General features: G+C 44.0%; 1 protein-coding gene across 1 annotated transcript; it reads left to right on the top strand.

The window, feature by feature from the left end:
• The first annotated feature begins 1,373 nt into the window (after positions 1-1,373).
• timmdc1 (translocase of inner mitochondrial membrane domain containing 1) lies at positions 1,374-25,432 on the top strand. Its single transcript, XM_048549649.1, has 8 exons — positions 1,374-1,522; positions 7,438-7,702; positions 13,478-13,643; positions 16,148-16,236; positions 19,431-19,498; positions 20,666-20,744; positions 23,797-23,907; positions 24,342-25,432. Exons 2-8 carry the CDS (start codon positions 7,452-7,454, stop codon positions 24,478-24,480), a joined length of 903 nt encoding a protein of 300 aa, XP_048405606.1. The 5' UTR covers positions 1,374-1,522; positions 7,438-7,451; the 3' UTR covers positions 24,481-25,432.
• Positions 25,433-27,378: the final 1,946 nt, after the last annotated feature.

The raw sequence follows: 27,378 nt of genomic DNA, 5'->3' as shown, positions 1-27,378 counted from the left end.
GGGATAACACAGCGTGGAGCTGGAGGAACACGGCAGGCCAGGCAGCATCAGAGGAGCAGGAAAGCTGAAGTTTCAGGTCAGGACTCTTCTTCAGAAATTCCAGGAGCTTGTAGTGTTGGTGAGTATTCATAACACACGAACAAATGCAAAAGATGTTCCCAATAGGTCAGGAAAGTTGATTTGCCTGGAAGATTCTGAGAATTTCATAGAAAAACTTTAAGCTGCTATGGGGAAACTGGATTCTTCCCTCCTGACCAATTAGATTTTCCCACCTGCCCTTCTCATGCTCTGGGTATCCTGCAGGGCAAGAAGATTCCACATTTGATTTTTCAGTGTCAATACAAGTGTAGAGCCCCACTAAGCAATATAAACATCTCAAACATTTTTCCACAAGACAATTTACATAATTTTCCTCAAGTTTGGTGAAGTTTATTTTAAATAAAATTCCACCTTTCAAAGGCGATGTTTACATTGCTAGCAGTGTAAATGTTGGATGAATGTTATGACTTGCAAGAAGGCGAACATTATGGATTAAATTTTGAGCCCAGGATGTACCTGGGGATTTTGTCCAAGTGAAATGTGTTTTCACACAATATGTAGATCCATTTTTATTTTTACTCAGACCTGTGCATGAGAGAAAGGAAACGTGATCCATTCTTTCATAAACTCTCACACCATTGTATCTCCTCCACTGTCCTCATATTCTCCACTCCTGCCCAAATCCATCCCTTTTCAAACCTTGTATAATCCTATACTAAAATAAAATCAAGAAACTACAGAGGTTGGAAATCAGAAAAAGAAACAGAAATTGCTGGGAGGTAAAAAATAACCGGTCAGGCAGCATCTATGGAGAGAAAGCAGAGTTAACATTTCGGGTCCAGTGACCCTGCCTCAGAACGTTTTTGTTTGTGTACAATAATCCTATTCCCTCTTGCTCCAGTCCTCTGCCCCTCAACTCTCCTAATATTTCTCCTCACTTGCTCTTTTCTCCCATTTCCATTTCACTTCCCACTCTCTCCCTCCCTTCTTTACTCTCATTCCCTCCTCTACCATTCAGACGCTCCCTTACCCACTCTCATTTCCTGCTTCCACGCCCCATTCATTCCGATCTCCCTCCTACCTCTCACTTCTTTATCCTTCACTCCATACTTTACCCTTTTCTCATCCCCTCCTTTACCCATCACTGCCTTTTTCAACTCTCCCTTCCACCATCCCTTCATCCTTTCTGACTCCCTCCTTCCTCAATCCGCCCTTCCTTCCATCCCTTTCTCCTCCCTCTCCCAAACCCCCCTCCCTTCACCCGACAGGTGACAAGGCGGTGCACATGCGCATGTGCGCACCGTAGGGAAAGACTACAACTACCAGGATGCTCCGCGCGGCACGCTTGCGCAGTGTCTCGGTCTGGGCCCGAAGCCTCTGTGTTGATGCTGCCGGAGTTTTCCGGCAATTTTCTGTTTTCCCTCGGCTGGCAGCGGGATTGAGGTTTCGGACACTGCTTGCTGCATTCTCTCCCCCACCCTCGGTAGGTACATTTGAACCGGTGCCGTGTGCGAGGGTCAGCGCAAGGGGAACCAATGTCAGCGGGAGAACTGCATTCTTGTAGCGCCGTAAAGCCGCTTTTTCACTGAAACGAAGCAAAAAGGTGGTGGAGAAACCCAGCAGCACTGGTCGCATCTGCAAAGAAATTAAAAACAAGAGTTAATGATTCGAGTCTATCAGAAGTGAAATGATTCACTGCGGAGATAGTAGGAACTGCACATGCTGGAGAATCTGAGATAACAAGGTGTAGAGCTGGATGAACACAGCAGGCCAAGCAGCATCAGAGGAGCAGGAAGGGTGACATTTCGGGCCTAAATCCTTCATCAGAAATCTCTGCTGGAGCAGCTCAGCAAGTCTGACAGCATCTGTGAAGGAAACCACAGAGTTAAAGTTTCAGGTCTAGTGACCCTTCCTCAGAACTAATGGTGGCTGGGAAAACATCAGTTTATATGCAGAAAATAGGGAGGTGGTTGGGGTAGGGAGTAAACAATAAGATAGAGTCCAAAGACAGAAAGACAGTTGGATAAAGGAGTTGCTAATGATCAGGCTGGGAGGGTGACTAATTGTTAATGGGGACTGTTAGTGACTAACAATCGAGGGTGTGTAGTGGCAGGCTCTGTGGTAACAAGGCCTGGTGTGTGGGGTGGGGGGCCTGGGACATGGGGGAGCTTAGGCCCTAAAATTATTGAACTCCATATCAAGTCCAGAGGGCTGTAGGGTCCCCAAGTAGAAAATGAGGTGTTGTTCCTCCGGTTTGCGTTGGGCTTTCACTGGAACACTGTAGCAAGCTGGAAACAGAGGTGTTGGCCAGGGAGCAGAGTGGTGCGTTAAAGTGGCAGGCAATAGGTGGTTCAGGGTCTTTTTTTGCGAGCAGAGTGTAAAATGTTCTGCAAAGCGGTCACCAAATCTATGCTTTGTTTTCCCAATGTAGAGGAGACCACACTCTGAGCAGCAAATGCAGTAGGCTAGATTCTGGGAAGTGTAAGTGAGGTGTTGCTTCATCTGGAAGGTATGTTTGGATTCTTGGATACTGGGGTGGGAGGAGGTAAATGGGCAGGTGTTGTACCTTCATTGGTTACAGGGGAAGGTGCTGTGAGGAGTCTTGGGGTGAAGGAAGTGTGGACCAGGGTGACCTGGAGGGAATGGTCCCTGTGGAATGCAGACAAGGGAGGGGAGGGGAATATGTCTCTGGTGGTGACATCTTGCTGGAGGTGGTGTCTGACAATCTTCTGGATGTGGATGCTTGGTGGGATGGAGGGTGAGGATAAGGGGAACCCTATCGCTGTTGTAGGAGGGAAGAGAAGGGGTGAGGGCAGAAGTGTGGGAGATGGGTTGGACCTGGTTGAGGGCCCTGTTGACAATGGAGCTGGGGAATTCTTGATTGAGGAAGAGGGTGGACATTTCGGAGGTTCCCTTATCGAAGTTGACCTCATTTGAACATATGTGACAGAGATGGAGTAACTGAGAGAATGGGATGGAGCTTTTACACGAAGTGAGGTGTGAGGATGTACCGTCGAGGTAGCTGTGGGAGTCAGTGGGTTTGTAGTGGATATTAGTGGTTAGTCTATCCCCGGAAATGGAAACAAAAATGTCAAGGAAGGGAATGGAGGAGTCAGAGATAGACCAGGTGAAAGTGAGGGCAGGGTGGAAATTGGAGGTGAAATTGATGAAGTTTTCCAATTCCAAACAAGAGTGGCAAGCAGCACCGATGATATCATCGATGTATTGGAGAAAGAGTTGTGGGTGGGGGCCAGAATAGGACTGGAACAAGGAAGGTTCCATCTTCCCCACGAAGAGACAGGCATAACTAGGGCCCATGCAGGTACCCATAGCAACCTCTCTTACCCGAAGAAAATGAGAAGAGACGTTGCTGAGTGAGAGGACAAGCTCAGCCAAGCTGAGGAGGGTGGTGGTGGGTGGGGTTGGTTCAGGTCTTTGCTCCAGGAAGCAGCAGAGAGCTCTAAGACCCTCCAGGTGGGGAGTGGATGTGTAAAGGGATTGCACATGCGTGGCAAAGAGTAGGTGGCTGGAACCAGTAAACTGGAAGTTGTGAAACTGGTGTAAGGCGTCAGATTAATCATGGATGTATGTGGGTAGGGATTGGACCTGGGGGAGAGGACTGAGTCAGGGTAGGAAGAGATGAGTTCTGTGGGGCAGGAGCAGGCTGAAACAATATGTCTGCCCGGACAGTCCTGTTTGTGGATTTTTGGCAGGAGGTAGAAACCAGCTGTACGGGGTTGGGGGGGACTATTAGCTTGGAAGCGGAGGTGGGAGATCCCTGGATGAATTGACATCAGTTACCCTCCCAGCCAGATCATTAGCAACTCCTTTGTCTGTCCAACTGTCTTTCTCTTTGGGCTCTATCCTACTGTTCACTCCCTACTCCACCCACCTCCCTATTTTCTGCATATAAACTGACGTTTTCCCAGCCACCATCAGTTCTGAGGAAGGGTGACCGGACCCAAAACATTAACTTTGTGGTTTCCTTCACAGATGGTGCCAGACCTGCTGAGATTTTCCAGCGACTTTTTTTGTTACAGTCATAGACCTGTACAGCATGGAAACAAACTCTTTGGTCCAACTCATCCATGCTGATCATATATCCTAAATTAATCTAGTCCCATTGCCAGCATTTGGCCCATATCCCTCTAAACCCTTCCTATTCACATACTCATCCAGATGCCTTTTAAATGTTGTAATTGTATCAGACTCCTCCACTTCTGTGGTAGCTCATGCACAACCCTCTGTGTGGAAAAGGTTCCTCCTTAGGTCACTTTTAAATCTTTTCCCCTCTCTTATCTTAAACCTATTCCCTCTAGTTTTGGACTCCCTTGGGGAAAGACCTTAGCTATTCACCCTCCTTGCCCCTCATGATTTTATAATCAGCAGTAAGGTCACCCCCTCAGCTTCTAATGCTCCAGAGGAAATAGCCCTGCATGTACAGCCTCTCCCTCTCGTTCACATCCTCAAACCTGGCCACATCCTTGTAAATCTTTTCTGAACCCTTTCAAATTTCACAAAATCATTCCTGTAGCAGGGAGACCAGTTTTAAATGCAGTACTCCAAAAGTGGCCTAACCAATGTACTGTACAGTCGCAACATGACCTCCCAATTTCTATACTCGAACTGAACAAAAGAGGCAAGCATACCAAATGCCGCCTTCACTATCATGTCTACCTGCAACTCCAAGATCTTTGCTCAGCAGCGTTCCTCAGGATCGTACCAATAAGTGTCTAAGTCCTGCCCTGATTTTTCTTTCCAAAATGCAGCACCTCATGTTTATTTAAATTAAACTCCATTTGCAATTCCTTGGCCCATTGGCCCACCTGATCAAGGTAACCTTCTGCACTGTCAGCTACAGCACCAGTTTTAGTATGGTGGACTGAATGGTCTCCTGCTATGCAAATAAACTTTCTATGATTCTCTAAAAGTCTAGACTACCCTCGGGCCAGCCTGATAAATGCCCAGTAATGTTTGTGCTGGGGAATGATCATTCCCAAGAGGAGAAAATCTAATCATCTGCCCTTGACAGTTACCATTGCTGAATCCCCCATAATCAATAACGTTGTACTATTGACTGGTCCAGTTATATTTCTGGTCATGTGAATACTATAACTACAAGAGCAGGTCAGAATCTGGGAATTCAAATATCACCATCTGTGCGGCACAAAACAGGAGTTTTTTTTGTTCTTGGGATATGGGTGCTTCTTGTTAAGCCAGCATTTATTGCTCATTCCTAATAGCCCTGGGGAAGGTGAAGTTCAGCTGCCTTCTTGAACCGCTATGGTCTGTGGAATGTAGAGATATCCACAATGTTACAGGTAGTCTTTGATTAAAATTATTGAAAGACACTTGGATAAGTACATAAATAAGAAAGGTTTGGAGGGATGTGGAGCAGGAGCAGGCAGATGGGACTAGTTTATTTTGGAATCATGTTTGGCGTGGACTTGTTGGACTGAAGAATCTGTTTCCTTGCTGTATGTCTGTAAGATCAGTACTGTCCAAGACAAAGCAGCCTACTAGATTGGCACCTTGTCCACCACCTTAAACATTCATCCCCTCTACCACAATGTACGCTTCCTTCCACAAGATCCATTTCAGTACCTTTCAACAACACCTTCCAAATCTGTAACTTTGTCAACCAACAGAACAAGGACATATGGGAATATGATTCTTTCAAATATTCTTCCAAATTACATACTAACTTGGAGCTATATTGTTGTTCATCTGTTAACAAATAAGAATAGTTCAGATTCTGTCCACAATAGCGTTGTGGATGTGCCTTCACCACACTGACTGCAGCATATCAAGAAGGCAACTCGTCACCAAATTCTTAAAGACAATTAGGGAAGTGCATAAATACTGACCCAGCCAATAAGAATACAAGAAATATAAGAATGCAAGAAATAGGAGCAGTTGTGGAGGCCATTTGCCTCCACACCTGCTCCATCATTCAGTAAGGTCATGGTTGAAATGATTGTGGTGGCAATTCTGTTCTTCCTTGTTCAGAGAGTAATAGTAATAATACTAATATAATGTTGGCCTTTGTTTCAAAGAGAAAGGAATAAGGATATGAAAAGGAATTTTTGCCTGGAGCATAGTGAATCTGATTTTTGTTTTAATCCAGAGAATCCCTGTGCTGTGGGAACAGGCCTTTCGGCCCAATGTGTCCACATCAACTCTCCCACCCAGACCCACCCGCTTACCTTTACCCTGCATTTCCCGTGGCTAACCTACAGATCCTTAACACTATGGATAACCTAGTATGGCCAATCCACCTAATGCGTGTCTTTGGATTCTGGGAGGAAACCAGTGCATCTACCGAAAACCCACACAGATACAGAGGGAGCGTGCAAACTCTACACACAGTTGCCCAAGGATGGAATCGACCCCAGGTCCCTGGCGCAGTGTGGTAGCAGCAGTACCCACTGAGCCACCAGGGCTCAAGGCTGTAGAGGCTGTGCCATTAATTTACATTCAGGCTGAGAATAGACAGATTTTTAATCAATAAAGGAATCAAGAATTGTGGGGATAAGGTAAGATAGCATTGAGAATTCTTGGATCAGCAATGATTTCATTGAATGGCCTGCCTCTGCTCCTTTGTCCAGTGGTAAGAAGGCATCACTATAAGGAAAGTAGCAAAATAACAAAGGGAGCCATGAGAATGTTTTTACACTGAAGTTCTTATGATCTAGAATGCACTGAATGCAATAATGATGTATGTAGATCAAATGGTAATCATTAATAGGGATGTGATAAATAGTTGAAGAGGAGAAAACATGCAGGGCAGAGGGATGTGCAGGATAGTTCTCTGAAGGAGCTGCTGCAGGCCCAGTGGACTGACTGGCTTCCCTCTGCGCTTGAAATTTCTGTATTTTTGACACCATGTAACTGATGATATTCTGAATTTGTTTATCATTTTTTTGAAGGTGAAAGTATGACATAATTAAATAATATTTTCCATATATAATTATCAGTTTTAATTTCCTATCAATAATAAACGATATGCAGTCAAAGCAGTAGGAGCAACTATGTTCTAATGAAGATCATGAGTACTGTGTGAAGAATAAACCTTTTACAGTACGCTTGTCTGATTTAGAAACTTGATGTTACTATTAGCAAGCTAATTTGTAGTGTATTATGTTCGCATTCCCTTTTACAATTGTAATTATTGTTTCTGATTTATCCTAACTTATTTTTGTAATTAATATCTCCGTTCCCTGCACTCCTCACCGATTTAGAGGTGAGAATGATCTGCTCAGATAATCTTACAGTGCGGTCTCCTGTAGAGGAGGTTGAATTGGTGTCACCAGTGGATGCTAGTTGTTTGAGCTATAAATAGGCTCTAAGTAGGCTGGTTGGCGTGAAAACTTAGTTAATTCTTCTGTTGACTTTTAGTGAAATGATACAGGATGAAAGATGAAGAAAGAGGAACATTGGGGACTCTCTCACTAGACTGCAGGCTGACACCAATGTCATGGAATTACCAGACGGCAGGAATTCTGCAGATCTGTCAGAACATCTCTTTCAGAAGACTGTTTCACTTCCCTCAAGTGTTTGCAGCAGATCTTGGAGGGCAGGATGGGAAGCTTCCTGCATGTATCGGCAGACCCCAGGTCCCTGAAACAGGGTGGGACAGAATCCAGGAGCTATTTGTTCGCAAGTATGAATTCACCCAGTTTTTTGTGGACTAAGCTTGATAAAAGTCATATCAGGAAGATGTGACGAGGAGGCAATAATTGTGGAACAAACTAAATGCATATTTTTGAGAATGGTACAAGAAAGAACTGTTTAGAAAAGAAAATAACAGGCAGTCTCAAACGTTTTTGAGTTTTATGCAAAATAAAGCCTTATCTACCATTCTCTCAGCCAGTGTTCTTAAGGTTTGCTGCCATTGTGTATTGTCCTTCGTCATCCTGCTTATTCTGTTCATTGTTCCAGTCAGTTTAGACTTTTTTTGTGCCTTGTCTTGTGCAGTTTTCATTTATATACACTGCCTTTTCATTTTCACTCTTTCATGTCACCTAGAAAGACTGACTTGTCTTCACTTGACTTGTGTCCAGATCATCATAGTTTTTCTTGATTTTTGGTGTATTGCCTCTGGATTCCAGCTTTAGTCAACACACTCAGGAAGGTTTTAAGGTCTGTAAAGGTACAAAATGGATCTAGGGGTGAGAGAATTTAGCTAACCCCAAACTGCAATTATTCTCCTTCAAGTAAAGATGATTGAGAGAGATTTGGTATGTAAGATTGTGACAGGTTTGAATAAGGAGGACAAGTGTTCAAATTGGCTGTTTGTATAAAAGTAAAATGGTCCTAGTCCTACCAGAGCTCTGTTATTGGTGGGGGTTGGGGGGTGGAGCAGAGAGAGAAATGACAGGTGGTGTTTTAACTGAGGGTCATTATGCCTTAGGCGAGGGAAGAGGTTGAGAGGAGAATCTTTCATAGTAACCTCAGCTGGTGTGGACATTGAACCCATCCTGTTATAAAAGACTAAGTTCAATTAGTTTTTTTGGCAAATGGTGAGGGGAGAATGAACTTTTCTACATACCAGACTACCTGAACTCACGCTCACAAGGGTGGTAAATTGGAAACAATCACTAGAAATTAGACTAGAACAAAGGAAATAAACCAGAAAGGTTGTGGGGATCAAGCTGGCAGATGAGGCTGTGAATTGCTGTACAGGGAGCTAGCATGGATTTGATAGGCCGAGTGATCTTTTTACTATAAATTACTCTACTGGTATCCTTGCAGTGAAATATGCAGTGCTGAAGTATGTCATTCAGCCCACACCAGACAGGCTACAAGAGTGGGGATTGGGAAAGTATAATATTGGTGTTTGAAGAATCTTTGCTGAAGTACATTGTCTAAATAGGGTAGAAGGAAATTTATACCACATCCAATGACCTGGTGCTTGATGTGGAAGTTGGCAGCTTAAAATATAGAAATACTGACCATACGAACATAGATTTACAGTCTGAGTGGAAGTCATTCAGGTTATCATGTCTGTGATATCTGCAAAAGAGCTATCCAGTCTTATCCAACCTTCCAACTTCAGGTCTGTCAGTTAGAGTACATAAGCTGCATGTCCTTTTTGTTTTTAAAGTGAGGCTCTGAGATCTAGTTCCCAGCACCACCTGAGTGGAAAACGTATCTCTTTAACTGCCCTCTAATTCTTTGTCCAATTACTTTAAATCCCTCATACTTTAAATCCTTTAAATCGACAACCTCATTCTTTAAATTCCATAATTTCATGGTGTATGGAACTTGAGTATATACCAGGAAAAAAAATTAAATTGAAGTATTTTATCTTGCACCTTTCAGGACATTAAAGATAATACCAATATAAGGGGGGAACAAGAGTTTATATTGTCTAAGAGTGTGATGATGATTGGCAAGTGGTCTCTGATCGGTAGAGGTATTGCTGTAGAGAATGCATTAGTAGGCTGATGACTAACCATTAACTGCCAAGGTTTGTTTATATCTCCTTATATAGCCTCCATTGTTCAAAAGATAACAAATCCAATCTATCTGGGAAGTGCCTTTTCCGAGTCTTTACATCGCTCGATGTTTGTGTACTCTCTAGTATCACCACAGACCAAGGACCAGGTGATACTGGTGTTATATGATGCTGGTTGTTATCGTCATTATCAGCGGGGCCCTACTTATGATACTGGCAAATATATAAGGATTATGTCTCGGTGGAGAATCTTACCTCACCGTTTGCGGTTTTTGCTCACTTGTCACTGAAGAGTTGTAAGAGTTCGAGTGTCAGTGAAAGAGTGAGTCTTGAGGTCTTTTGGTCGAACGTGTCGTATCTCTCGATGCCAAGGAATTTCATGAGGCGGTTATTCATATCCAGCCACTTGCCTTGTGCGCCCATCACGAAGCCAAAGTATCTGGGCACCACACCTCCCGTCAATTCCATGACCTTGGCATTCAGGTGTTTATACTTTTCCTGTTTCTCTCGCCATGCTGTTTCCAGTGCTTTACTGTCATTCTTGTACCGCACTGTGACATCTACCACCGCGATCTTCTGGTCTTTTCTAAATATGAGATCGGGTTTCCATAGGGAGCCGTTTTTGTCAAACAGTCTGGGCTCCACGGCCGACGCCGACGGAACCCCGCCCACAGCTGACGACCTCATCGCCCCGCCCAAAATCTCCACAGCCAGCAATCCCAGAGAAGACAGCCACACTCGGCGCTGCCGTATCTTCACCATCCCCCCAGACCTTCCACTGACTGAGGACGAACGGTCAGTCCTCAGTAAGGGCTCACCTTTGTCTCCCTACAACCACACGTCAACGAATACCAGTCACGGTTGGACATAGAACAGTTTTTCTGCTGCCTTCGCCTCCACGCTTACTTCTTCAACCGGGAACCTAACCCTCCCTCCACTGACCCTTTCGCCCGCTTCCAACACACGTCCACCTCCTGGACACCACCTCCAGGCCTCCTACCTTCCCTCGACCTCTTCATCTCCAACTGCTGTCGAGATATCAACCGCCTCAACCTCTCCACCCCTCTCACCCACTCCAACCTCTCCCCCGCAGAACGGGCAGCCCTCCGCACCAACCCCAACCTCACCATCAAACCCGCAGACAAGGGTGGCGCAGTGGTAGTATGGCGCACTGACCTCTACATCGCCGAGGCCAAACGCCAACTTTCCAACACCACCACCTACCGCCCCCTCGATCATGACCCCACCCCCGAGCACCAAACCATCATCTCCACCATTCATGACCTCATCACCTCAGGAGACCTCCCACCCACAGCCTCCAACCTCATTGTTCCCCAACCCCGCACGGCCCGATTCTATCTCCTTCCCAAAATCCACAAACTTGCATGCCCTGGTCGACCCATTGTCTCAGCCTGTTCCTGCCCCACCAAACTCATCTCCACCTATCTGGACTCCATTTTCTCCCCTTTGGTCCAGGAACTCCCTACCTACGTCCGTGACACCACCCATGCCCTCCACCTCCTCCAGGACTTCCAATTCCCTGACCCCCAACACCTCATTTTCACCATGGACGTCCAATCCCTATACACCTGTATTCCGCATGCAGATGGCCTCAAGGCCCTCTGCTTCTTCCTGTCCTGTAGGCCCGACCTGTCCCCCTCCACCGACACCCTCATCCGCCTAGCCGAACTCGTCCTCGCCCTCAACTTCTCTTTCGATTCCTCCCACTTCCGACAAAGGGGGTGGCCATGGGTACCCGCGTGGGTCCCAGCTTTGCCTGCCTCTTTGTAGGTTACGTGGAACAGTCCCTCTTCCGCACCTACACAGGCCCCAAACCCCACCTCTTCCTCAGTTACATTGATGACTGTATCGGCGCCACCTCTTGCTCCCCAGAGGAGCTCGAACGGTTCATCCACTTCACCAACACCTTCCACCCCAACCTTCAGTTCACCTGGGCCATCTCCAGCACATCCCTCACCTTCCTGGACCCCTCAGTCTCCATCTCGGGCAACCAGCTTGTAACTGATGTCCATTTCAAGCCCACCGACTCCCACAGCTACCTAGAATACACCTCCTCCCACCCACCCTCCTGCAAAAATTCCATCCCCTATTCCCAATTCCTCTGCCTCCGCCGCATCTGCTCCCACGATGAGGCATTCCACTCCCGCACATCCCAGATGTCCAAGTTCTTCAAGGACTGCAACTTTCCCCCCACAGTGGTCGAGAACGCCCTTGACCGCATTTTCCGCAACACATCCCTCACACCCCGCCCCCGCCACAACCGTCCAAAGAGGATCCCCCTCGTTCTCACACACCACCCCACCAACCTCCGGATACAACGCATCATCCTCTGACATTTCCGCCATCTACAATCCGACCCCACCACCCAAGACATTTTTCCATCCCCACCCTTGTCTGCTTTCCGGAGAGACCGGTCTCTCCATGACTCCCTTGTTCACTCCACACTGCCCTGCCACCCCACCACACCCAGCACCTTCCCCTGCAACTGCAGGAAATGCTACATTTGCCCCCACACCTCCTCATTCTCCCCTATCCCAGGCCCCAAGATGACTTTCCATATTAAGCACAGGTTAACCTGCACATCTGCCAATGTGGTATACTGCATCCATTGTACCCGGTGTGGCTTCGTCTACATTGGGGAAACCAAGCGGAGGCTTGGGGACCACTTTGCAGAACACCTCCACTCGGTTCGCAATAAACAACTGCACCTCCCAGTTGCAAACCATTTCCACTCCCCCTCCCATTCTTTAGATGACATGTCCATCATGGGCCTCCTGCAGTGCCTCAATGATGCCACCCGAAGGTTGCAGGATCAGCAACTCATATTCCGCTTGGGAACCCTGCAGCCCAATGGTATCAATGTGGACTTCACCAGTTTCAAAATCTCCCCTTCCCCCACCGCATCCCAAAACCAGCCCAGTTCGTCCCCTCCCCCCACTGCACCACACAACCAGCCCAGCTATTCCCCTCCACCCACTGCATCCCAAAACCAGTCCAACCTGTCTCTGCTTCCCTAACCTGTTCTTCCTCTCACCCATCCCTTCCTCCCACCCCAAGCCGCACCTCCATCTCCTACCTACTAACCTCATCCCACCTCCTTGACCTGCCCATCTTCCCTGGACTGACCTATCCCCTCCCTACCTCCCCACCTATACTCTCCTCTCCACCTATCTTCTTTGCTCTCCATCTTCGGTCCGCCTCCCCCTCTCTCCCTATTTATTCCAGTTCCCTCCCCCCATCCCCCTCTCTGATGAAGGGTCTAGGCCCGAAACGTCTGCTTTTGTGCTCCTGAGATGCTGCTTGGCCTGCTGTGTTCATCCAGCCTCACATTTTATTATCTTGGATTCTCCAGCATCTGCAGTTCCCATTGTCACAAATCCAATCTATGTAATCTTTCCTCGCACCCAATATTCTTCATTCTCATAAATATCTTATGTGTTGTCTAGTGTGATCATAAACTTCTTGTAATGCAATATTCAGAACTGTACACTGTCCTTGAGCTGCAGACTAACTACTGTTTTATAAGTTGGTGCATTTTATGTGATTGCTATACTCCACGGAAAGCATGACTGACTGAGAAATTTTCCCACTCTAAGGCCTGTTATGGGCATGTCGGAAAGATTTAGATTGATGAATGCTCCTTCCTTGGTCAGCAAGTCCTAGAGTGGGACTTGAACCTAATGCTTCTGGCTCAGAGCAAGGCAGTATCCAGTGAGCCACGAGCCCTCCATTCACCTGAATTCTCTTAAATTATGTATTCCTTTACTTTGTCTGTCTTCACGAAATACTGTGTTCAACTGACTCATGATAGCAACCTTCAGCAAGCACAAGATTCACAACAAATAGTTTCTTTTTGAAATAGTAAAGTATTTGACATAGCAAGGGTTAGGTATTTTAAAAAGATTATATGTAATTAAAATGACACTCTGTAATTGAATGCGCATACTGTTTACACAGTGAGTTGAAAACTTATCCGGAGGAAGTAACCAACATCTGGAGGAGTGTCATCGTAGCTGCATGTGTTGGGATGTTGTATGGTGGAATTCCTGCTGCAAGGCATGCTAAAATCCGTTACATTGAGCAGAGTCAAGCTGAGTTATACAAAAATCGCATGGAAGCTGTGGTGAGTTTGAAACGCTCAAGTTATGCAAGAAATCAGGAAATGACAGTCTTTGGGAAAGAATTATCCTGCTAAGGAGGGGAGGCACGCTAATAGCAAGAAAGTAACCTCAGTGAGACTGAAAGCCTCATTTTCAGCTTTGATATTAGGTGAAGCTCAAGCATGAAGTGAAATGAAGTAGGTGGATCATCGAACAAGGGCCACATGCTAGCATTCCCAGCAGATTTGGTGTTATTGCACAGCTTTGGGAAGAAAGTGCACCCTTGCTCCTCTCAGTTGAGAAGTAATGAGTGAGAAAGATACCTTCCAGAGGCCCATCACATCTGTGGCAGTACTTTGTGAAAGCTGTGTGCTTACTCCCTAAATACTTATTTATTTCACTTTTAGGCATCATGGATTCTATTTTCAACACTATAATGGGACTAAGAAACATCTGCATTTGATGTAACTAAATCTCCTGCCCCTCTGTGGGCTATACTCCATCCTGCTCCACAGGCCACCTAGTCAAAACAAAACATTTTTTAATCAAATTGTTCAGCGATTCTGTGACACACCTTTGGAGTAGGTAAGACTTGAATCCAGGCCTCCTGACTCAGAGGCAGGGACACTACCATTACACAGCACCAGCCAGTCGTCTAGTCTAATTCTTTAATTCCCTTTCTCACTGTTCCCAACAACCCTCACCAATGATGTACCCACAGAGCTGAGTGGCTTGACCCTCCCCCTACCTCCCAGTACTTGGGTTTCAAATTCATAAGTAGAATTATAACTCCAAACCCATCAGCCTTTATAGACGAAACATCACCTCCAGAGACCCCCCGATCTATCCTGACAAGCATGCAAGCAGATGGAACAATCTGCATATTTCCCAGCAGGCAAGAACAAGCCTTCTTGGGGCCACTTGGGTATGGGCATTGATATTGGCCTAGCTAGTGATGGTTGTATCCAGTAAATTAATTTTAATAGAAATGAAAAATGAATGTACTCCTTTTGCTAACTTATAGTGGAAAAAACATCAGATGATCCACATTCTAAGTTGATAAGTATTCCACGTTTGAGATCTATTTATGCGATCCCCTACTGTAAACCTGACCATTTAGGGTACGTTTCTTTTCTTCAACTGACTGATTAACCAACCTGCTGTTGGTTACATATTCCTCCACACGGTTTGCCAGATGCCATTTTTTTAGTATTCCCAATAATTCTTGCTAACATTCCTTTTGTTTCTACACCCAAACCATTCACAAAACATATACACACACACTTACGCCATCCCAATCCAAACAAAAATTCATTTTCACTCTTTCCTACAAGCCCGCTCTCTACCTACAGTTGCACTCTGTTTACTTACATTTATGCAGTTACTTCTGGTAGATTCCAAATCTGGCACAGAGATCTGTTTAGGAAAATGATGGAGACATTTATAGATATAATACATTACACCACTGCAAGTTACTATTTCAAGCTTGTTCGGATCATGAGAATATCACAAGTTCAACACTGCTAACCTACAGAGCAGTAATGTACTGAATAATCTCGGCCTGAGTAGTTCATGTAATGCATTGTCTATGAGACTGTATTGGCTGAATGCCTTTATTTTTGCCACTTGTATTCTTCGAGGTGCTGGGCCTTGGCAGAGCTGACTCTGATTGCTTTTCAATGATCCTTCCATAGTAGAGTAAGGAGTCCAGTATTCTGTATGAGTTTAATAGGAATATGGCTGCTTTGTAACATTACAGGATGCAAAGGTTTTCCTTTACTTAAGATTTACTTGAAAAAAGATAACTGTTAGTTACGCTTCCCATCACTTAGTCCTGTCTGTAGCGTAGGTCCCAATATGACCCTGGATTTCACATAGACAATACCATGCGGGAAAAGTAAATACTGTATTTCCAAGTGATCTCATTGGGTGTTTAGGAAATTAATTTTAATATTGTAATAATTTTAATAAACAGTAAGTTGCGAGAGTTTCTCCACTCTTGCCTGAAGTATAATTTTCGTCTATGGGATGCCGACCAGTTTGAGTAACCTGTGCAGGAGCAAATTACTGCAGATGCTGGAATCTGTACTGAAAACAAATGCTGGAGATCACAGTGGGGCAGGCAGCATTCACGGAGAGATAGCAAGCTAACATTTCGAGTCTAGATGATGCTAACGGATGCTACCTGACCTAATCTCCAGTAGATAATGGGAACTGCAGATGCTGGAGAATCCGAGATAACAAACTGTGGAGCTGGATGAACACAGCAGGCCAAGCAGCATCTCAGGAGCACAAAAGCTGATGTTTTGGGCCTAGATCCTTCTTCAGAAAAGGCCTTTTCTGATGAAGGGTCTAGGCAGGGAATGTCAGCTTTTGTACTCCTAAGATGCTGCTTGGCCTGCTGTGTTTATCCAGCTCCACACTTTGTTATCTCTAATCTCCAGTAGTTTTTGTTTTGAGTAACCTATGTGACTAAGCACCTCTGATTCAGCTCTGAAGCATCATTGCTGGCTTCTTTCTCTATTAGAGGTCAGCACAAGATGCTGCTGTCCGGGGCTTTGTTCGTTACGGGTGGCGATGGAGCTGGCGAGTTGCTGTGTTTGTAGCAATATTCAAGTAAGTGAAAATTAAGCTGTTTTTCCATTTTTTTTAAAGGTGGTTGTAGATAGTGGTTAAAGAATGGCAGTGTTTTTGTAATGTATGGCTTAGAACTGTTTATTGTATTTCTTATTTACAAACATAACATACTTAACTGGAAGGAATTATAGAGTCATAGCGATTTACAGCATGGAGAAAGACTCCTCAGTCCTGTCCAGAAATCCTAAATTAATCTAGCCCCATTTGCCAGTATTTGGCCCATAGCCCTCTAAACCCTTCCCTCTCATGTACTCATCCAGATGCCTTTTAGATATTGTAATTGGACCAACCTCCACCACTTCCTGCATGAAAAAGTTGCCCCTTAGGCCCCTTTTTAGATCTTTCCCATCACATTTAAAACCTATACACTCTGGTCTGAACTCCCCCAACCTTGGGAAAAGACCTTGTCTATTTAGCTTTTACATGCCCCTCATGATTTTATAAACCTCTGTAAGGTCACCTGTCAAGCCTCCAGTCCTCCAGAAGAAATAGCCCCAGTCTATTCAGCATCTCCCTATAGCTCAAACCCTCCAACCCTGGCAACATCCTTGCAAATCTTTTCTGAACCCTTTCAAGTTTCACAACATCCTTCCTATGGCAGGGAGACCAGAATTGTATACAGTAGTCCAGTTGTGGCCTAACCAAAGTCCTGTATAGCTGCAAGATGACCTCCCAATGTCTATACTCAATGCACTGACCAGTAAAGGCAAGCATGCCAAATGCTGCCTTCTCTGTCCTAACTACCTGAGACTCCACTTTCAAGGAACTATGAATGTGTGCTCCAAGGTCTCTGTTCAGCAACACTACTCAGGACCTTACCATTAAGTGTATAAGGCCTGCCTTAATTTGCCTTCCCAGAATGCAGCACCTCACATTTATCTGAGTCAAGTTCCATCTGCCACTCCTCAGCCTGTGGGTCCATCTGGTCAAGAAACCGTTATACTTTTATGCAACATTTTTAACAACCTAAGAATATCCAAAATGCATTACAGCCAGTGAATAACTCTAGAAGTGGAGTCACTGCAGTAATGTAGAAATCGCAGCAAGCTCCTGTAAATAGCAATGAGACTTACGACTAAATAGTCTGTCTTGTCTTGTTATTGCTGGTTGAATACTAAATATTGTCCAGGACAAGATATTCATCTTCCAGAAGTGCCATTTTACACCCGAGTGAAGGACTTGGTGCAATATCATTCAAGAAACTGGGCAGCACAGCGGCTCACTGGTCGGCACTGCTGCTGCTGCCCCCAGGTAACTGTCTGTATAGAGTTTGCACTTTCTCCCTGTGTCTGCATGGGTTTCCGTCAGTGCTCAGGTTTTCTCCCATGGTCCAAAGATGTGCAGGCTGGGTGGACTGGCCGTGCTAAATTGCCCATAGTGTCCAGGGATGTGCAGATCAGGTGTGCTAGCCGTGGGAAATGGAGGGTTACGGGGAAAGGGTTGGGGCACGGATCTGGGTGGGATGCTTTTCGGAGGGTCAGTGTGGGTTTCTATGAAACTGCACCTTTGGCAGAGCAGCACACTTTAAGTACTGCAATAAAGTGTCAGCTTAGGTTAACTGCTCAAGTCTCTAAAATGTAATCTGAATTCTATGAGCTTAACTCAAAAGAGTGCTGCTGCTCCAAGGCTGACTATTGCTATATATGTACTCTGTACAGAAAAGAGAGATCGTAAATCCTTTCTTTGACTAAAATATTCAACATGAGGAAGTGTTTGAGAGATGATGGCACTTGCTGTAAAGTGTAATTACTCTGCATTAATTCAGTACCCTGTCTGTCTATTGTGTTGTCTTTCTTTGCTCTGGGGTTGTGGAGTCATTGATCGTAATGTGAAATAGATCTTTAAATTGGTCCATGGGACATTCAAGTCAAAACAACAGCTGACCACAGAATATGCAGTAGCACCTAGTGGTATGTTCCTTTAATTGGATGACAGTAGGCCAATCCAAAGTGCTAATTCTTAACGCATTAATAGGCTATTCCTGTAACCTCTGTAATATGAGTGGTGGTGTGATGTGGGGAGAAGAGCAATCAGAGAGCTAAACTGTTGATCTACACAACTGAAAATAAATTGGAAAGTCAATATGTTCTGTGGGGTGGTAAATAGTTTTGCATGTGTTTTCTAAGATGTCGTTTGGAGAATCTCAAGAAAATAACTAGATAAATGAGTAATTTCTATTAACTCATTACCTCATAAATAGTTCATTTGTCGTTTTGCCATTAAACTTTGGGTTGCTTTTTACTATTTTCAAAGGAAACAACCTCCCTTGGATGTTCAGGGGTAGGCAAAAAGCAGATTTGAGACATTACAATCAGAGTAAGGAAAAGAATTGAGGGACGTCATAGAATCTTTTTAAAAAGTAGTGACTTGGTCATATATAACTGCTAACTGAAGTTTCCTGAGAGACACTATCTGTGCTTTTGTGTTAGATGGTATATTCGGAGGCCCAGGCTTCTGGGGGTAGATGTTCAGATTCCAACACGACAACTGGTGGAATTTCAATTCAGTTAATTAAATCTGGAATATAAAGCTTTTCTAATGTTGAAGGTACCATTGATTGTTGTAAAAATCCAGCTGGTTCACTGTTTCCAAAAGGGTGGCCTACATTTGACTCTACACCCACACTAATGTAGTTGACTCTTGATTGCGCTCTAAAATTTAGATTTAGATTCCCTACAGTGTGGAAACAGGCCCTTTGGCCCAACAGGTCCACACCGCCACTTCGAGCGTCCCACCCAGACCCATCTCTCGATAACCCACACGCCCCTGAACACTACGGGCAATTTAGCATGGCCAATCCACCTAGCCTGCACATCTTTGGACTGTGGGAGGAAACTGGAGCACCCGGAGGAAACCCACGCAGACACGGGGAGAATGTGTGCAAACTCCACACAGACAGTTACCCGAGGCTGGAATCGAACCCAGGTCCCTGGCGCTGTGAGGCTGCAGTGCTAACCACTGAGCCACTGTGCCACCCCAGCAATGACCAGCAAGCCACAGTTCAAGGGTACTCGGGGTGGAGCACAAGCGATGTTCACATCCCACGAAAGAGTAAATTACAGTACATAGTTATTATGGTATTTACTTGCAAAGTCTGTTTTCTTGATAGAGTATATCGATGTAATTGCACAGGCTCAATTTATTGATTAATTTACTGTTGATTTTCCAAACAGCACAGTTAGCACAGGTCTGTCTGTGTATCGTGATCAAAATCTTCTGAGGCACTACTCTGCAGCTGGAGGTAGGAGCCTGCTTGGAAGTTGCTTTGCTTAAACCTGGAGTGAATATATTTTTTTCTTTCTAACAGTGCAGAAGGGGGTCATTCAGTCCAAATGGTCCATTCTAACGATTATAGTTCAGATAACCATCCCCTTTCTCCTCTTCTTCCCCTATCAACATAACCTTCTATACTTCCTTCCTTCCTTCCTCCCTCATGTACTGATTGAGTTTTCTCTTAAATCCTTAGTTATTCCATGTGGTCGTGAATTCCACATGTTAGGCACAGCCTGCGTATACATTTTTTCCCCCTGATTTTTGTTTTACATTGGATCTATTGGAGATTTTCTTGTATTCATATCCTCATAGTTCTGTTACGCAAAAGTCTTTTCTCTGTGCTTATTTTCCATTTTGTTCATCATCTGGCTTTCGCCCCATGGAGTCTGCCCAATTGGAGATCCTTCACATCTGAGGCTAAACAAAAAGTTACAATTGAGTATTCAACCATGGGAACATCACAGTTCAAACCTTATCATTTTCTTGTCTTCTTTGACACATGTCCTTTCATAGTTACCTACAAATTTTTGTAAATGAATTAGGGACAGGAATGTGGGGAAATCACATTTGTTTTAAATCATCTCTTCCCATCACCATTGAAACCAGTTGTTCTGTTCCAAAAAACCAGGCATTGAATTGCAGAACTGGAGCCTAATTGCTACACACAGTTTTAAGCATTTATTTACAGAAATGCACAATATCGACATGCACTTCCTAGCTCAACCAGTGAAGTTCCAGCCTGTTCCTAACTATAGAAATACTGATAAATCCCCAGTTAATTCCCTTCATTGCATAAATTTAAACACACATTTACTGTAGAATTAACACCTCACTCGGCACGGCTTGTAATTTGAACCTAGAACAACCTTGTTCGTGTGGCATAGCTGTACACTATCATTTCAAATCAAGTCACCGAGGAGTTGACTCATAATATTCTGTTTGATACTGAAACTTGGTAAATTGAGAAGTCTGGGACCAACAGGCAGGGCAGAAGAAAAATTCTTCTAAAACCAGAGTTCATTCATACAATACAAGCACTTTATTCAGGATTTCAGTTCTGTTTGATCTGTTGAAACTATCTGCATGCTTATTTATCACTGAACTAATATTTAAAAAAATATTGCATTTGTTTTAGCAATCACAGGCGGACTGTTCCGAATGAACCTTGGATTGGGTGGATTCTTAGCAGGCACAGCCATTGGTGCTGTGATGGGGTGAGTTCATAATTATCCAAGATTGAAAATGAATTATCTGTGTTTGTTTATTTAGTGAACATAATCCCTGAAACCAAATGATCGCCGAGTTTAACAGTAGTTCACCAGAGAGAACACCCATTGGTAACATTCACCATGGTTTGTGTATCTCCATATGTGCATAAGGCTTTTGTGCTGAGGCCCCAGCAGCGGAGTCTGACCATGCATGAACCCCAGTTTATCCTGAATCTTTTCATCAGTGGCCCCTCTCAGTATGGTAGTTCCGAGTCTGCCATTCAACATTTGCACTTTGTAACAGGGAACTTGTTAGTGACTTCCCATGTTTCCCATTCTTGATCCAAATGATCTTGCTGAGGAAGCTTGCACCATATGGTACGACAAGACAGAAGGCACTCAGTAGGTGTGTTGAACAGGTCATCATGGAGCAGTGATTGAAGTGCAACACGGATGGTTTCTATCAGCCGTGAGTTTTCAATATTAGGTGAATGTGTAAGGAATTGATGTTTGTGAGGGCATGAAGACAGGGATGGGTGTTGAAGAGGATTTCAGCTGTGATGCACATTGTTACATTCAGTTGAGCATCAGCACTATATGTGTGTGATGACCTATGCCAGACAAGTGTACAGCACTCTACTGTGCACTATGATATGCCAAGTGCTAAGGTCCTGGCTATTGTGAGAGCAGTGCTGTTGGTAGACCCAACAGGCTTGATGAATAGGTGATAATGGGAACTGCGGATGCTGGAGAATCCAAGATAACAAAGTGTGAAGCTGGATGAACACAGCAGGCCAAGCAGTATCTCAGGAGCACAAAAGCTGACGTTTCGGGCCTAGACCCTTCATCAGAGAGGGGGAGGGGGAGAGGATTCTGGAATAAATAGGGGGGGGGGGAGGCGGACCAAAGATGGAGAGAAAAGATGATTAGGTGGAGAGGAGAATATAGGTGGGGACGGGATAGGTCAATCCAGGGAAGATGGACAGGTCAAGGAGGCAGGATGAGGTTAGTAGGTAGGAAATGGAGGTGCAGCTTGAGGTGGGAGGAAGGGATGGGTGAGAGGAAGAACAGGTTAGGGAGGTGGAGACAGGCTGGGCTGGTTTTGGGATGCGGTGGGGGAAGGGGAGATTTTTGAAGCTTGTGAAGTCCACATTGATACCATTGTGCTGCACGGTTCCCAAGCGGAATATGAGTTGCTGTTCCTGCAGCCTTCGGGTGGCATCATTGTGGCACTGCAGGAGGCCCATGCAGGAGGGGAAACCCAAGCGGAGGCTTGGGGACCGCTTTGCAGAACACCTCCACTCGGCTCACAATAAACAACTGCACCTCCCAGTAGCAAACCATTTTAACTCCCCCTCCCATTCCTCAGACGACGTGCCCATCATGGGCCTCCTGCAGTGCCATAATGATGCCACCCGAAGGTTGCAGGAACAGCAACTCATATTCCGCTTGGGAACCCTGCAGCCTAATGGTATCAATGTGGACTTCACAAGCTTCAAAATCTCCCTTCCCCCCACTGCATAACAAAACCAGCCCAGCTCGTCCCCTCCCCCCACCACATCCTAAAACCAGCCCAGCTCGTCCCCGCCTCCCTAACCTGTTCTTCCTCTCACCAATCCCTTCCTCCCACCTCAAGCCGCACCTCTCTTTCCTACCTACTAACCTCATCCCACCTCCTTGACCTGTCCGTCCTCCCTGGACTGACCTATCCCCTCCCTACATCCCGACCTATACTCTCCTCTCCACCTATCTTCTGTTCTCTCCATCTTCGGTCTGCCTCTGCCTCTCTCCCTATTTATTCCAGAACCCTCTCCCCATCCCCCTCTCTGATGAAGGGTCTAGGCCCGAAACGTCAGCTTTTGTGATCCTGAGATGCTGCTTGGCCTGCTGTGTTCATCCAGCTTCACACTTTGTTAATTTAGGCTTGATTAATGGGTTGTTTTTGGTTTTGAATTTTTGCCACTGCTTTCTTCATATATTCCTGGATAGATGATTCTTTCTGGAATTACTCTTAATTCTGTTGGGTCGGGATCATAGTTTAGTGTTGGACCATGCCTGTAGGTACGCAATTCTTTTTTGATGCTCGCATTGAGGACGTGAAATACAAGGAGTATAGTTTTATAGGGATGTTACTGTGAGACTTCATGTGCTGCAACACTCCATCAACGTTGTAACATCTTCATTAAGGATCTGCTCCATGGTACGGAGAGAGTTGGGTGCCACAACAGGTATCATCAGCGTTGAAGAACTTGCAAGACATAGTCCTTAACTGCTCGATTGTATATGTTTGAATAACATTAGGGTTAGCACGGAGTCCTGTGGTAGCCTGTTGCCAAACATGATATTATCCATTATATTCTTGCAAATCTTTGTCCCTCACCTAATATCATTAAAATAGATTATCTAGTTATGTATTTCATTGCTGTTTGCAGTACACACAGCTTTCAGTACACAGATTAGTTGCCTACAGTTTTGAGATTACAAGTGTCTACACTTTCAAAAAGCTTCATGCAACAAACCGCAATAGATAGTCGACAGGTTGCTGTTAGCTGCAATTTTGTTTTGTTCTGGAAGCCACAAAATCGACTGGGCAGATGTGAATTGGTTCACGACTGGTTTTCTATAGTAACGCAAAAATATCTAGAATATTCCAAACTAGACTTTTTATTAATAAGCAGCATTTGCAACCAGTTAGTATGTAGTTGAAGGCATTTGCTTGAGCTGCCTTTTCTTTCCTTGTTTGCCTATTTTGACCATAGCCCCTCACCCACACCCTTGTCTGGAAAGATGGTAACTGTACTCTGAAGCACAGAGAACCTGGATGCTGCTGAGGGTACAGAATTTTGCTTTTGCTAAATTTGTACTTTATTCCCTATTAAATATTTTAAAACTTGAAAATCAGCCATTCAGGGAAGAAAGAAAAAACCATCAATCTATGACACATGTAAAGACGACTCTTACAAGAAAGTTTGTCTAAATTGAAGTTAATTATTGGAATGCGACTGTGAATAACTTGTACTGACAACTAGATAAGAATTTCACTATTTTTGTCTTTCAGGGTTCCAGCTGGGGCATTGATCCTAGCAATGCAGAAAGTTAGTGGAGAGACCCTCAGAGAACGTAAACGTAGAGAACGGCGAGAGATTTATGAACTTAAGTTGGAAGAATGGTATGACGTGGTAATTCTATGATCATAGATAAATTGCTGAAATTAGAATAGCAGAGGAGAAATGTTTGAAAAGTGTTTTACAAGAATAATGTATTTTTTAAAAATATTCTCTTCCTCTTCCTATAAATGTTAATATTTTGGTCATTGATCTTTTGAACAGAAACGCTCCACCTGAAACATAATAATTCTCCTTTCTGTTCAAACACTAAGCAGACTGGTATGCATTTCCTGTAATTTCAATAGTCATCACCCACTGAAATCATAAATTTAAGTGACAGAGTTAATGTGCAGGTTTCTAATTGGCACTTAGTTAAAATGAGCTAGAGTGGACACAATGGGTTAAATGGCTCCTTTTGCACTATAACAATTGTTTATCAGCAGTTTCTTAATGCCACTATGTTTGTTTTTATTACATTCATGTATCATTTCCCCAGGGAAGCCAGACTGCATGTGACAGAAGGTTTAATTGATGAAATTGCCAGAAAAGATTCAGTGGAAAATGATTTGGAGAAATTGGAAGAGCTGTTGAATCAGCCCAGAAATCCAGAGTCTTCAGTTAAAGAGAAAATCTGACTGAACAGGGAAATTGAGAAGAAATTTATATGAATGATACCAACTGTCGTAGACATCTTGAGAAAATATTGTCTGAGCTAGCTAATGAAAATTACGTTCTTGATGTTACTAAAGAACAGTCCATCAAAGTAAATTCCTGGATTGAATTGATAAGCACTGGGATACTTGGAATTTGCTGTCTTGTATAATTATGAACATATGTGACTACTTGTATATTGAAGATGTCCAATGGATTTGTGTTTGTTATATTCTCTCTCACTGCAACATTTTGAAGGCTTAGAAAAGTACTGTCTTTGAAAATGATAAATCAGTTGATCAAAGTTGCACCTTCGATGTTGGAATTGTTGTAATGTGCTCTTGCTGAATTGAAGAACAGAGTAAAATCATAACAAACCTCATTCTTATCTGATTGCTCAGCAAATTAACTTGGCTGCGAGTTCCCTATCCCAAGAAATTAGCTAACCATTTCTCATGGCCACGCAGAATGACCAAGATTAGAATCCTGTTGCATGGTCATTCCTGGACAAGTTCATTAAAGACTTGATACCACCCAGCACTTGTCTTGTATATCAATGACTGGAGTTTAGTTTTTGGTTTTGATATATTTTTAATATAGGTTAAAATCTTGACATTACTTCCTGTCAATGACTGACTGAAGAAAAGTTTGTACCGCACATTAAAACAGTCTGTTGAAAAAGTGAGCAGTGCGAATGAAGCACACGTGAATTTGAGAACATGAGTTTTGTATTGAAAACACATTCTGATCTTCCAAAATGTTGTCATTGTGCTAGGAAAGAGTTAATCTGAACTAATATGCAAAACCAAGTAAATGAAAGACAAATTCTGATCACTGCTGACTGATTTGTAGTTGCAATAAAGTCTCTTAAATTTGTGCTATATTGCAGCAGAGTTCTGCAATGTAGCAGATTTAGGAATGATTTTAATTATTAAACCATCTTTATTTTTGAGAGTTGGAATGGTTACACAAAGTGGAGTTATTTTGACTGAGTGACCACAAATCTTTCACAAAATACTACTTGGGAAAAAGTAGAGCTGAAGATTACACTCAATAATTTAGAAAAGAGCTAGTTCTACAATGCTGAAACCAATGAAGACAACATGTATGTATACTTGAGGCGGTTCAGTACAGAAAGAATGACTTGCATTTGAACTGTCAACACTTGAGTATGGGTTGTTGAATTTGAGATTCATAGTCTCCAGCTGGGGAGACAGAATAGATACTTGTAGTATGAATGAACTGAGGAGACTGGGAGGGTTGAAAGAAAGATGATGGGCGGGAGAAAAGGAGCTGGATTGTGTGGTCAGAAAGCAGGCACTCGGGATGGGAGTTTGGAGATCACCAGGATTGAAATCTGCTAACTCTTGAAAGGAGTCTAAAGATCATTCGGAAACAGTTAAGAAGTTTATTAAAGAAGATAGATATAAGATCAATGATAATGGGAACTGCAGATGCTGGAGAATCCAAGATAACAAAAGTGTGGAGCTGGATGAACACAGCAGGCCAAGCAGCATCTTTGTGCTCCTGAGATGCTGCTTGGCCTGCTGTGTTCATCCAGCTCCACACAGATATAAGATCAAGTCTGCTTGATCATGGCCAGTATGTTTTTTTTCAACCCCATTCTCCTGCCTTCTCCCGATAGTGCTTGATCCACTTATTTATCAAGAACCTATACCTCTCTTAAATACTCAATGATTTGGCTTCCACAGCCCTCTGTGGCAATGAGTTCCACGGATTTACCACCCTCTGGCTGAAGGAATTCCTCATCTCAGTTCTGAAGGGTTGTCATTTCAGCCTGAGGCTGCGTCCTCAGGTTCTAATCTCTCCTACTAGTGAAAATGTTGTCTTCAGGTACACCTGATCTAGGCCTCTCAGTATTCTGTAAGTTTCAATGAGATCTCCCCCTCATCCCTGTAAACTCCATAGAGGACAAACCCAGAGTCCTCAACCATTCCTCATGTTGATGAGCTCAAGTTTGGAGTTCTACACTGCTGTCCTTACAGTTCACAATTTTTTCAAGTTTTGTGTCTCTGCAAACTTTGAAATTGTCCCCTACACTTCAAGATCTAACACATGACAGAATTTTTTTTAATAATTATCTGACACGTATGGGAACAGGAGTACACTGATTGATTAAATATTCCAGATAGTCGAAAGGTCACAAATCAATGTAAAAACACACACACTAGGTAATGGAAATGTGATGCAAGGGGATACATGTCACTGTTATACTTTATTTACTACACAAATCAGTTAAATAATAATGCAACAAAAACAAAGTTGCAGGAAAAGCTCAGCAGGTGTGGCAGCATCTGTGAAGGAGAAAACAGAGTTAATATTTCTGGTCCGGTGACCCTTCCTCAGAATTAATAGCAGCTGGGAAAACATCAGTTTATATGCAGAAAATAGTAAGGTGGGAAGTAAACGATAGGATAGAGCCCGAAGAGAGAGAGAAAGATAGTTGGAAAGGTAGAGATGATAACGATCAGGCTGGGAGGGTGATTAGTTGTTAATGGGGACCATTAGTGACTAACAACAAGGGGTGTGTATAGTAGGCTATGTGGTTACAAAGCCTGGTGTGTGTGGGGCTGGGGCAGGGGAAAGTTTAGGCCCTAAAATTATTGAACTCAGTATTGAATCCGGTGGGCTGTAGGGTCCCCAGAAATGAAGTGTTGTTCCTCCAGCTTGCGTTGAACTTCACTGCAACACTGTAGCAAGTCAGAGACAGAGATGTTGGCCAGGGAACAGGGTGGTGCATTGAAGTGGCAGGCAAAACGGGTAGTTCAGTGTCTTTTTTGCGAGTAGAACGTGGATGTTCTGCAAAGTAGTTGCCAAGTCTACGCTTCGTTTCTCCAATGTCGAGGAGACTACATTGTGAA

Source organism: Stegostoma tigrinum, chromosome 19 (genome assembly GCF_030684315.1).
Source record: "Stegostoma tigrinum isolate sSteTig4 chromosome 19, sSteTig4.hap1, whole genome shotgun sequence".
Taxonomy (NCBI): domain Eukaryota; kingdom Metazoa; phylum Chordata; class Chondrichthyes; order Orectolobiformes; family Stegostomatidae; genus Stegostoma; species Stegostoma tigrinum.
Note: the sequence above shows the minus strand (reverse complement) of the source record. Positions and strands in the feature narration are given on the sequence as shown.

What these genes read in the sequence shown, in the direction of transcription:
- timmdc1 (XM_048549649.1), top strand. Translation starts at nt 7,452, where the DNA reads ATGAAAGATGAAGAAAGAGGAACATTGGGGACTCTCTCACTAGACTGC. An exon ending in AAAATCGCATGGAAGCTGTG is followed by an intron (nt 13,644 to 16,147) that starts GTGAGTTTGAAA and finishes TTTCTCTATTAG; the next exon opens with AGGTCAGCACAAGATGCTGC. An exon ending in GCACTACTCTGCAGCTGGAG is followed by an intron (nt 19,499 to 20,665) that starts GTAGGAGCCTGC and finishes CATTTGTTTTAG; the next exon opens with CAATCACAGGCGGACTGTTC.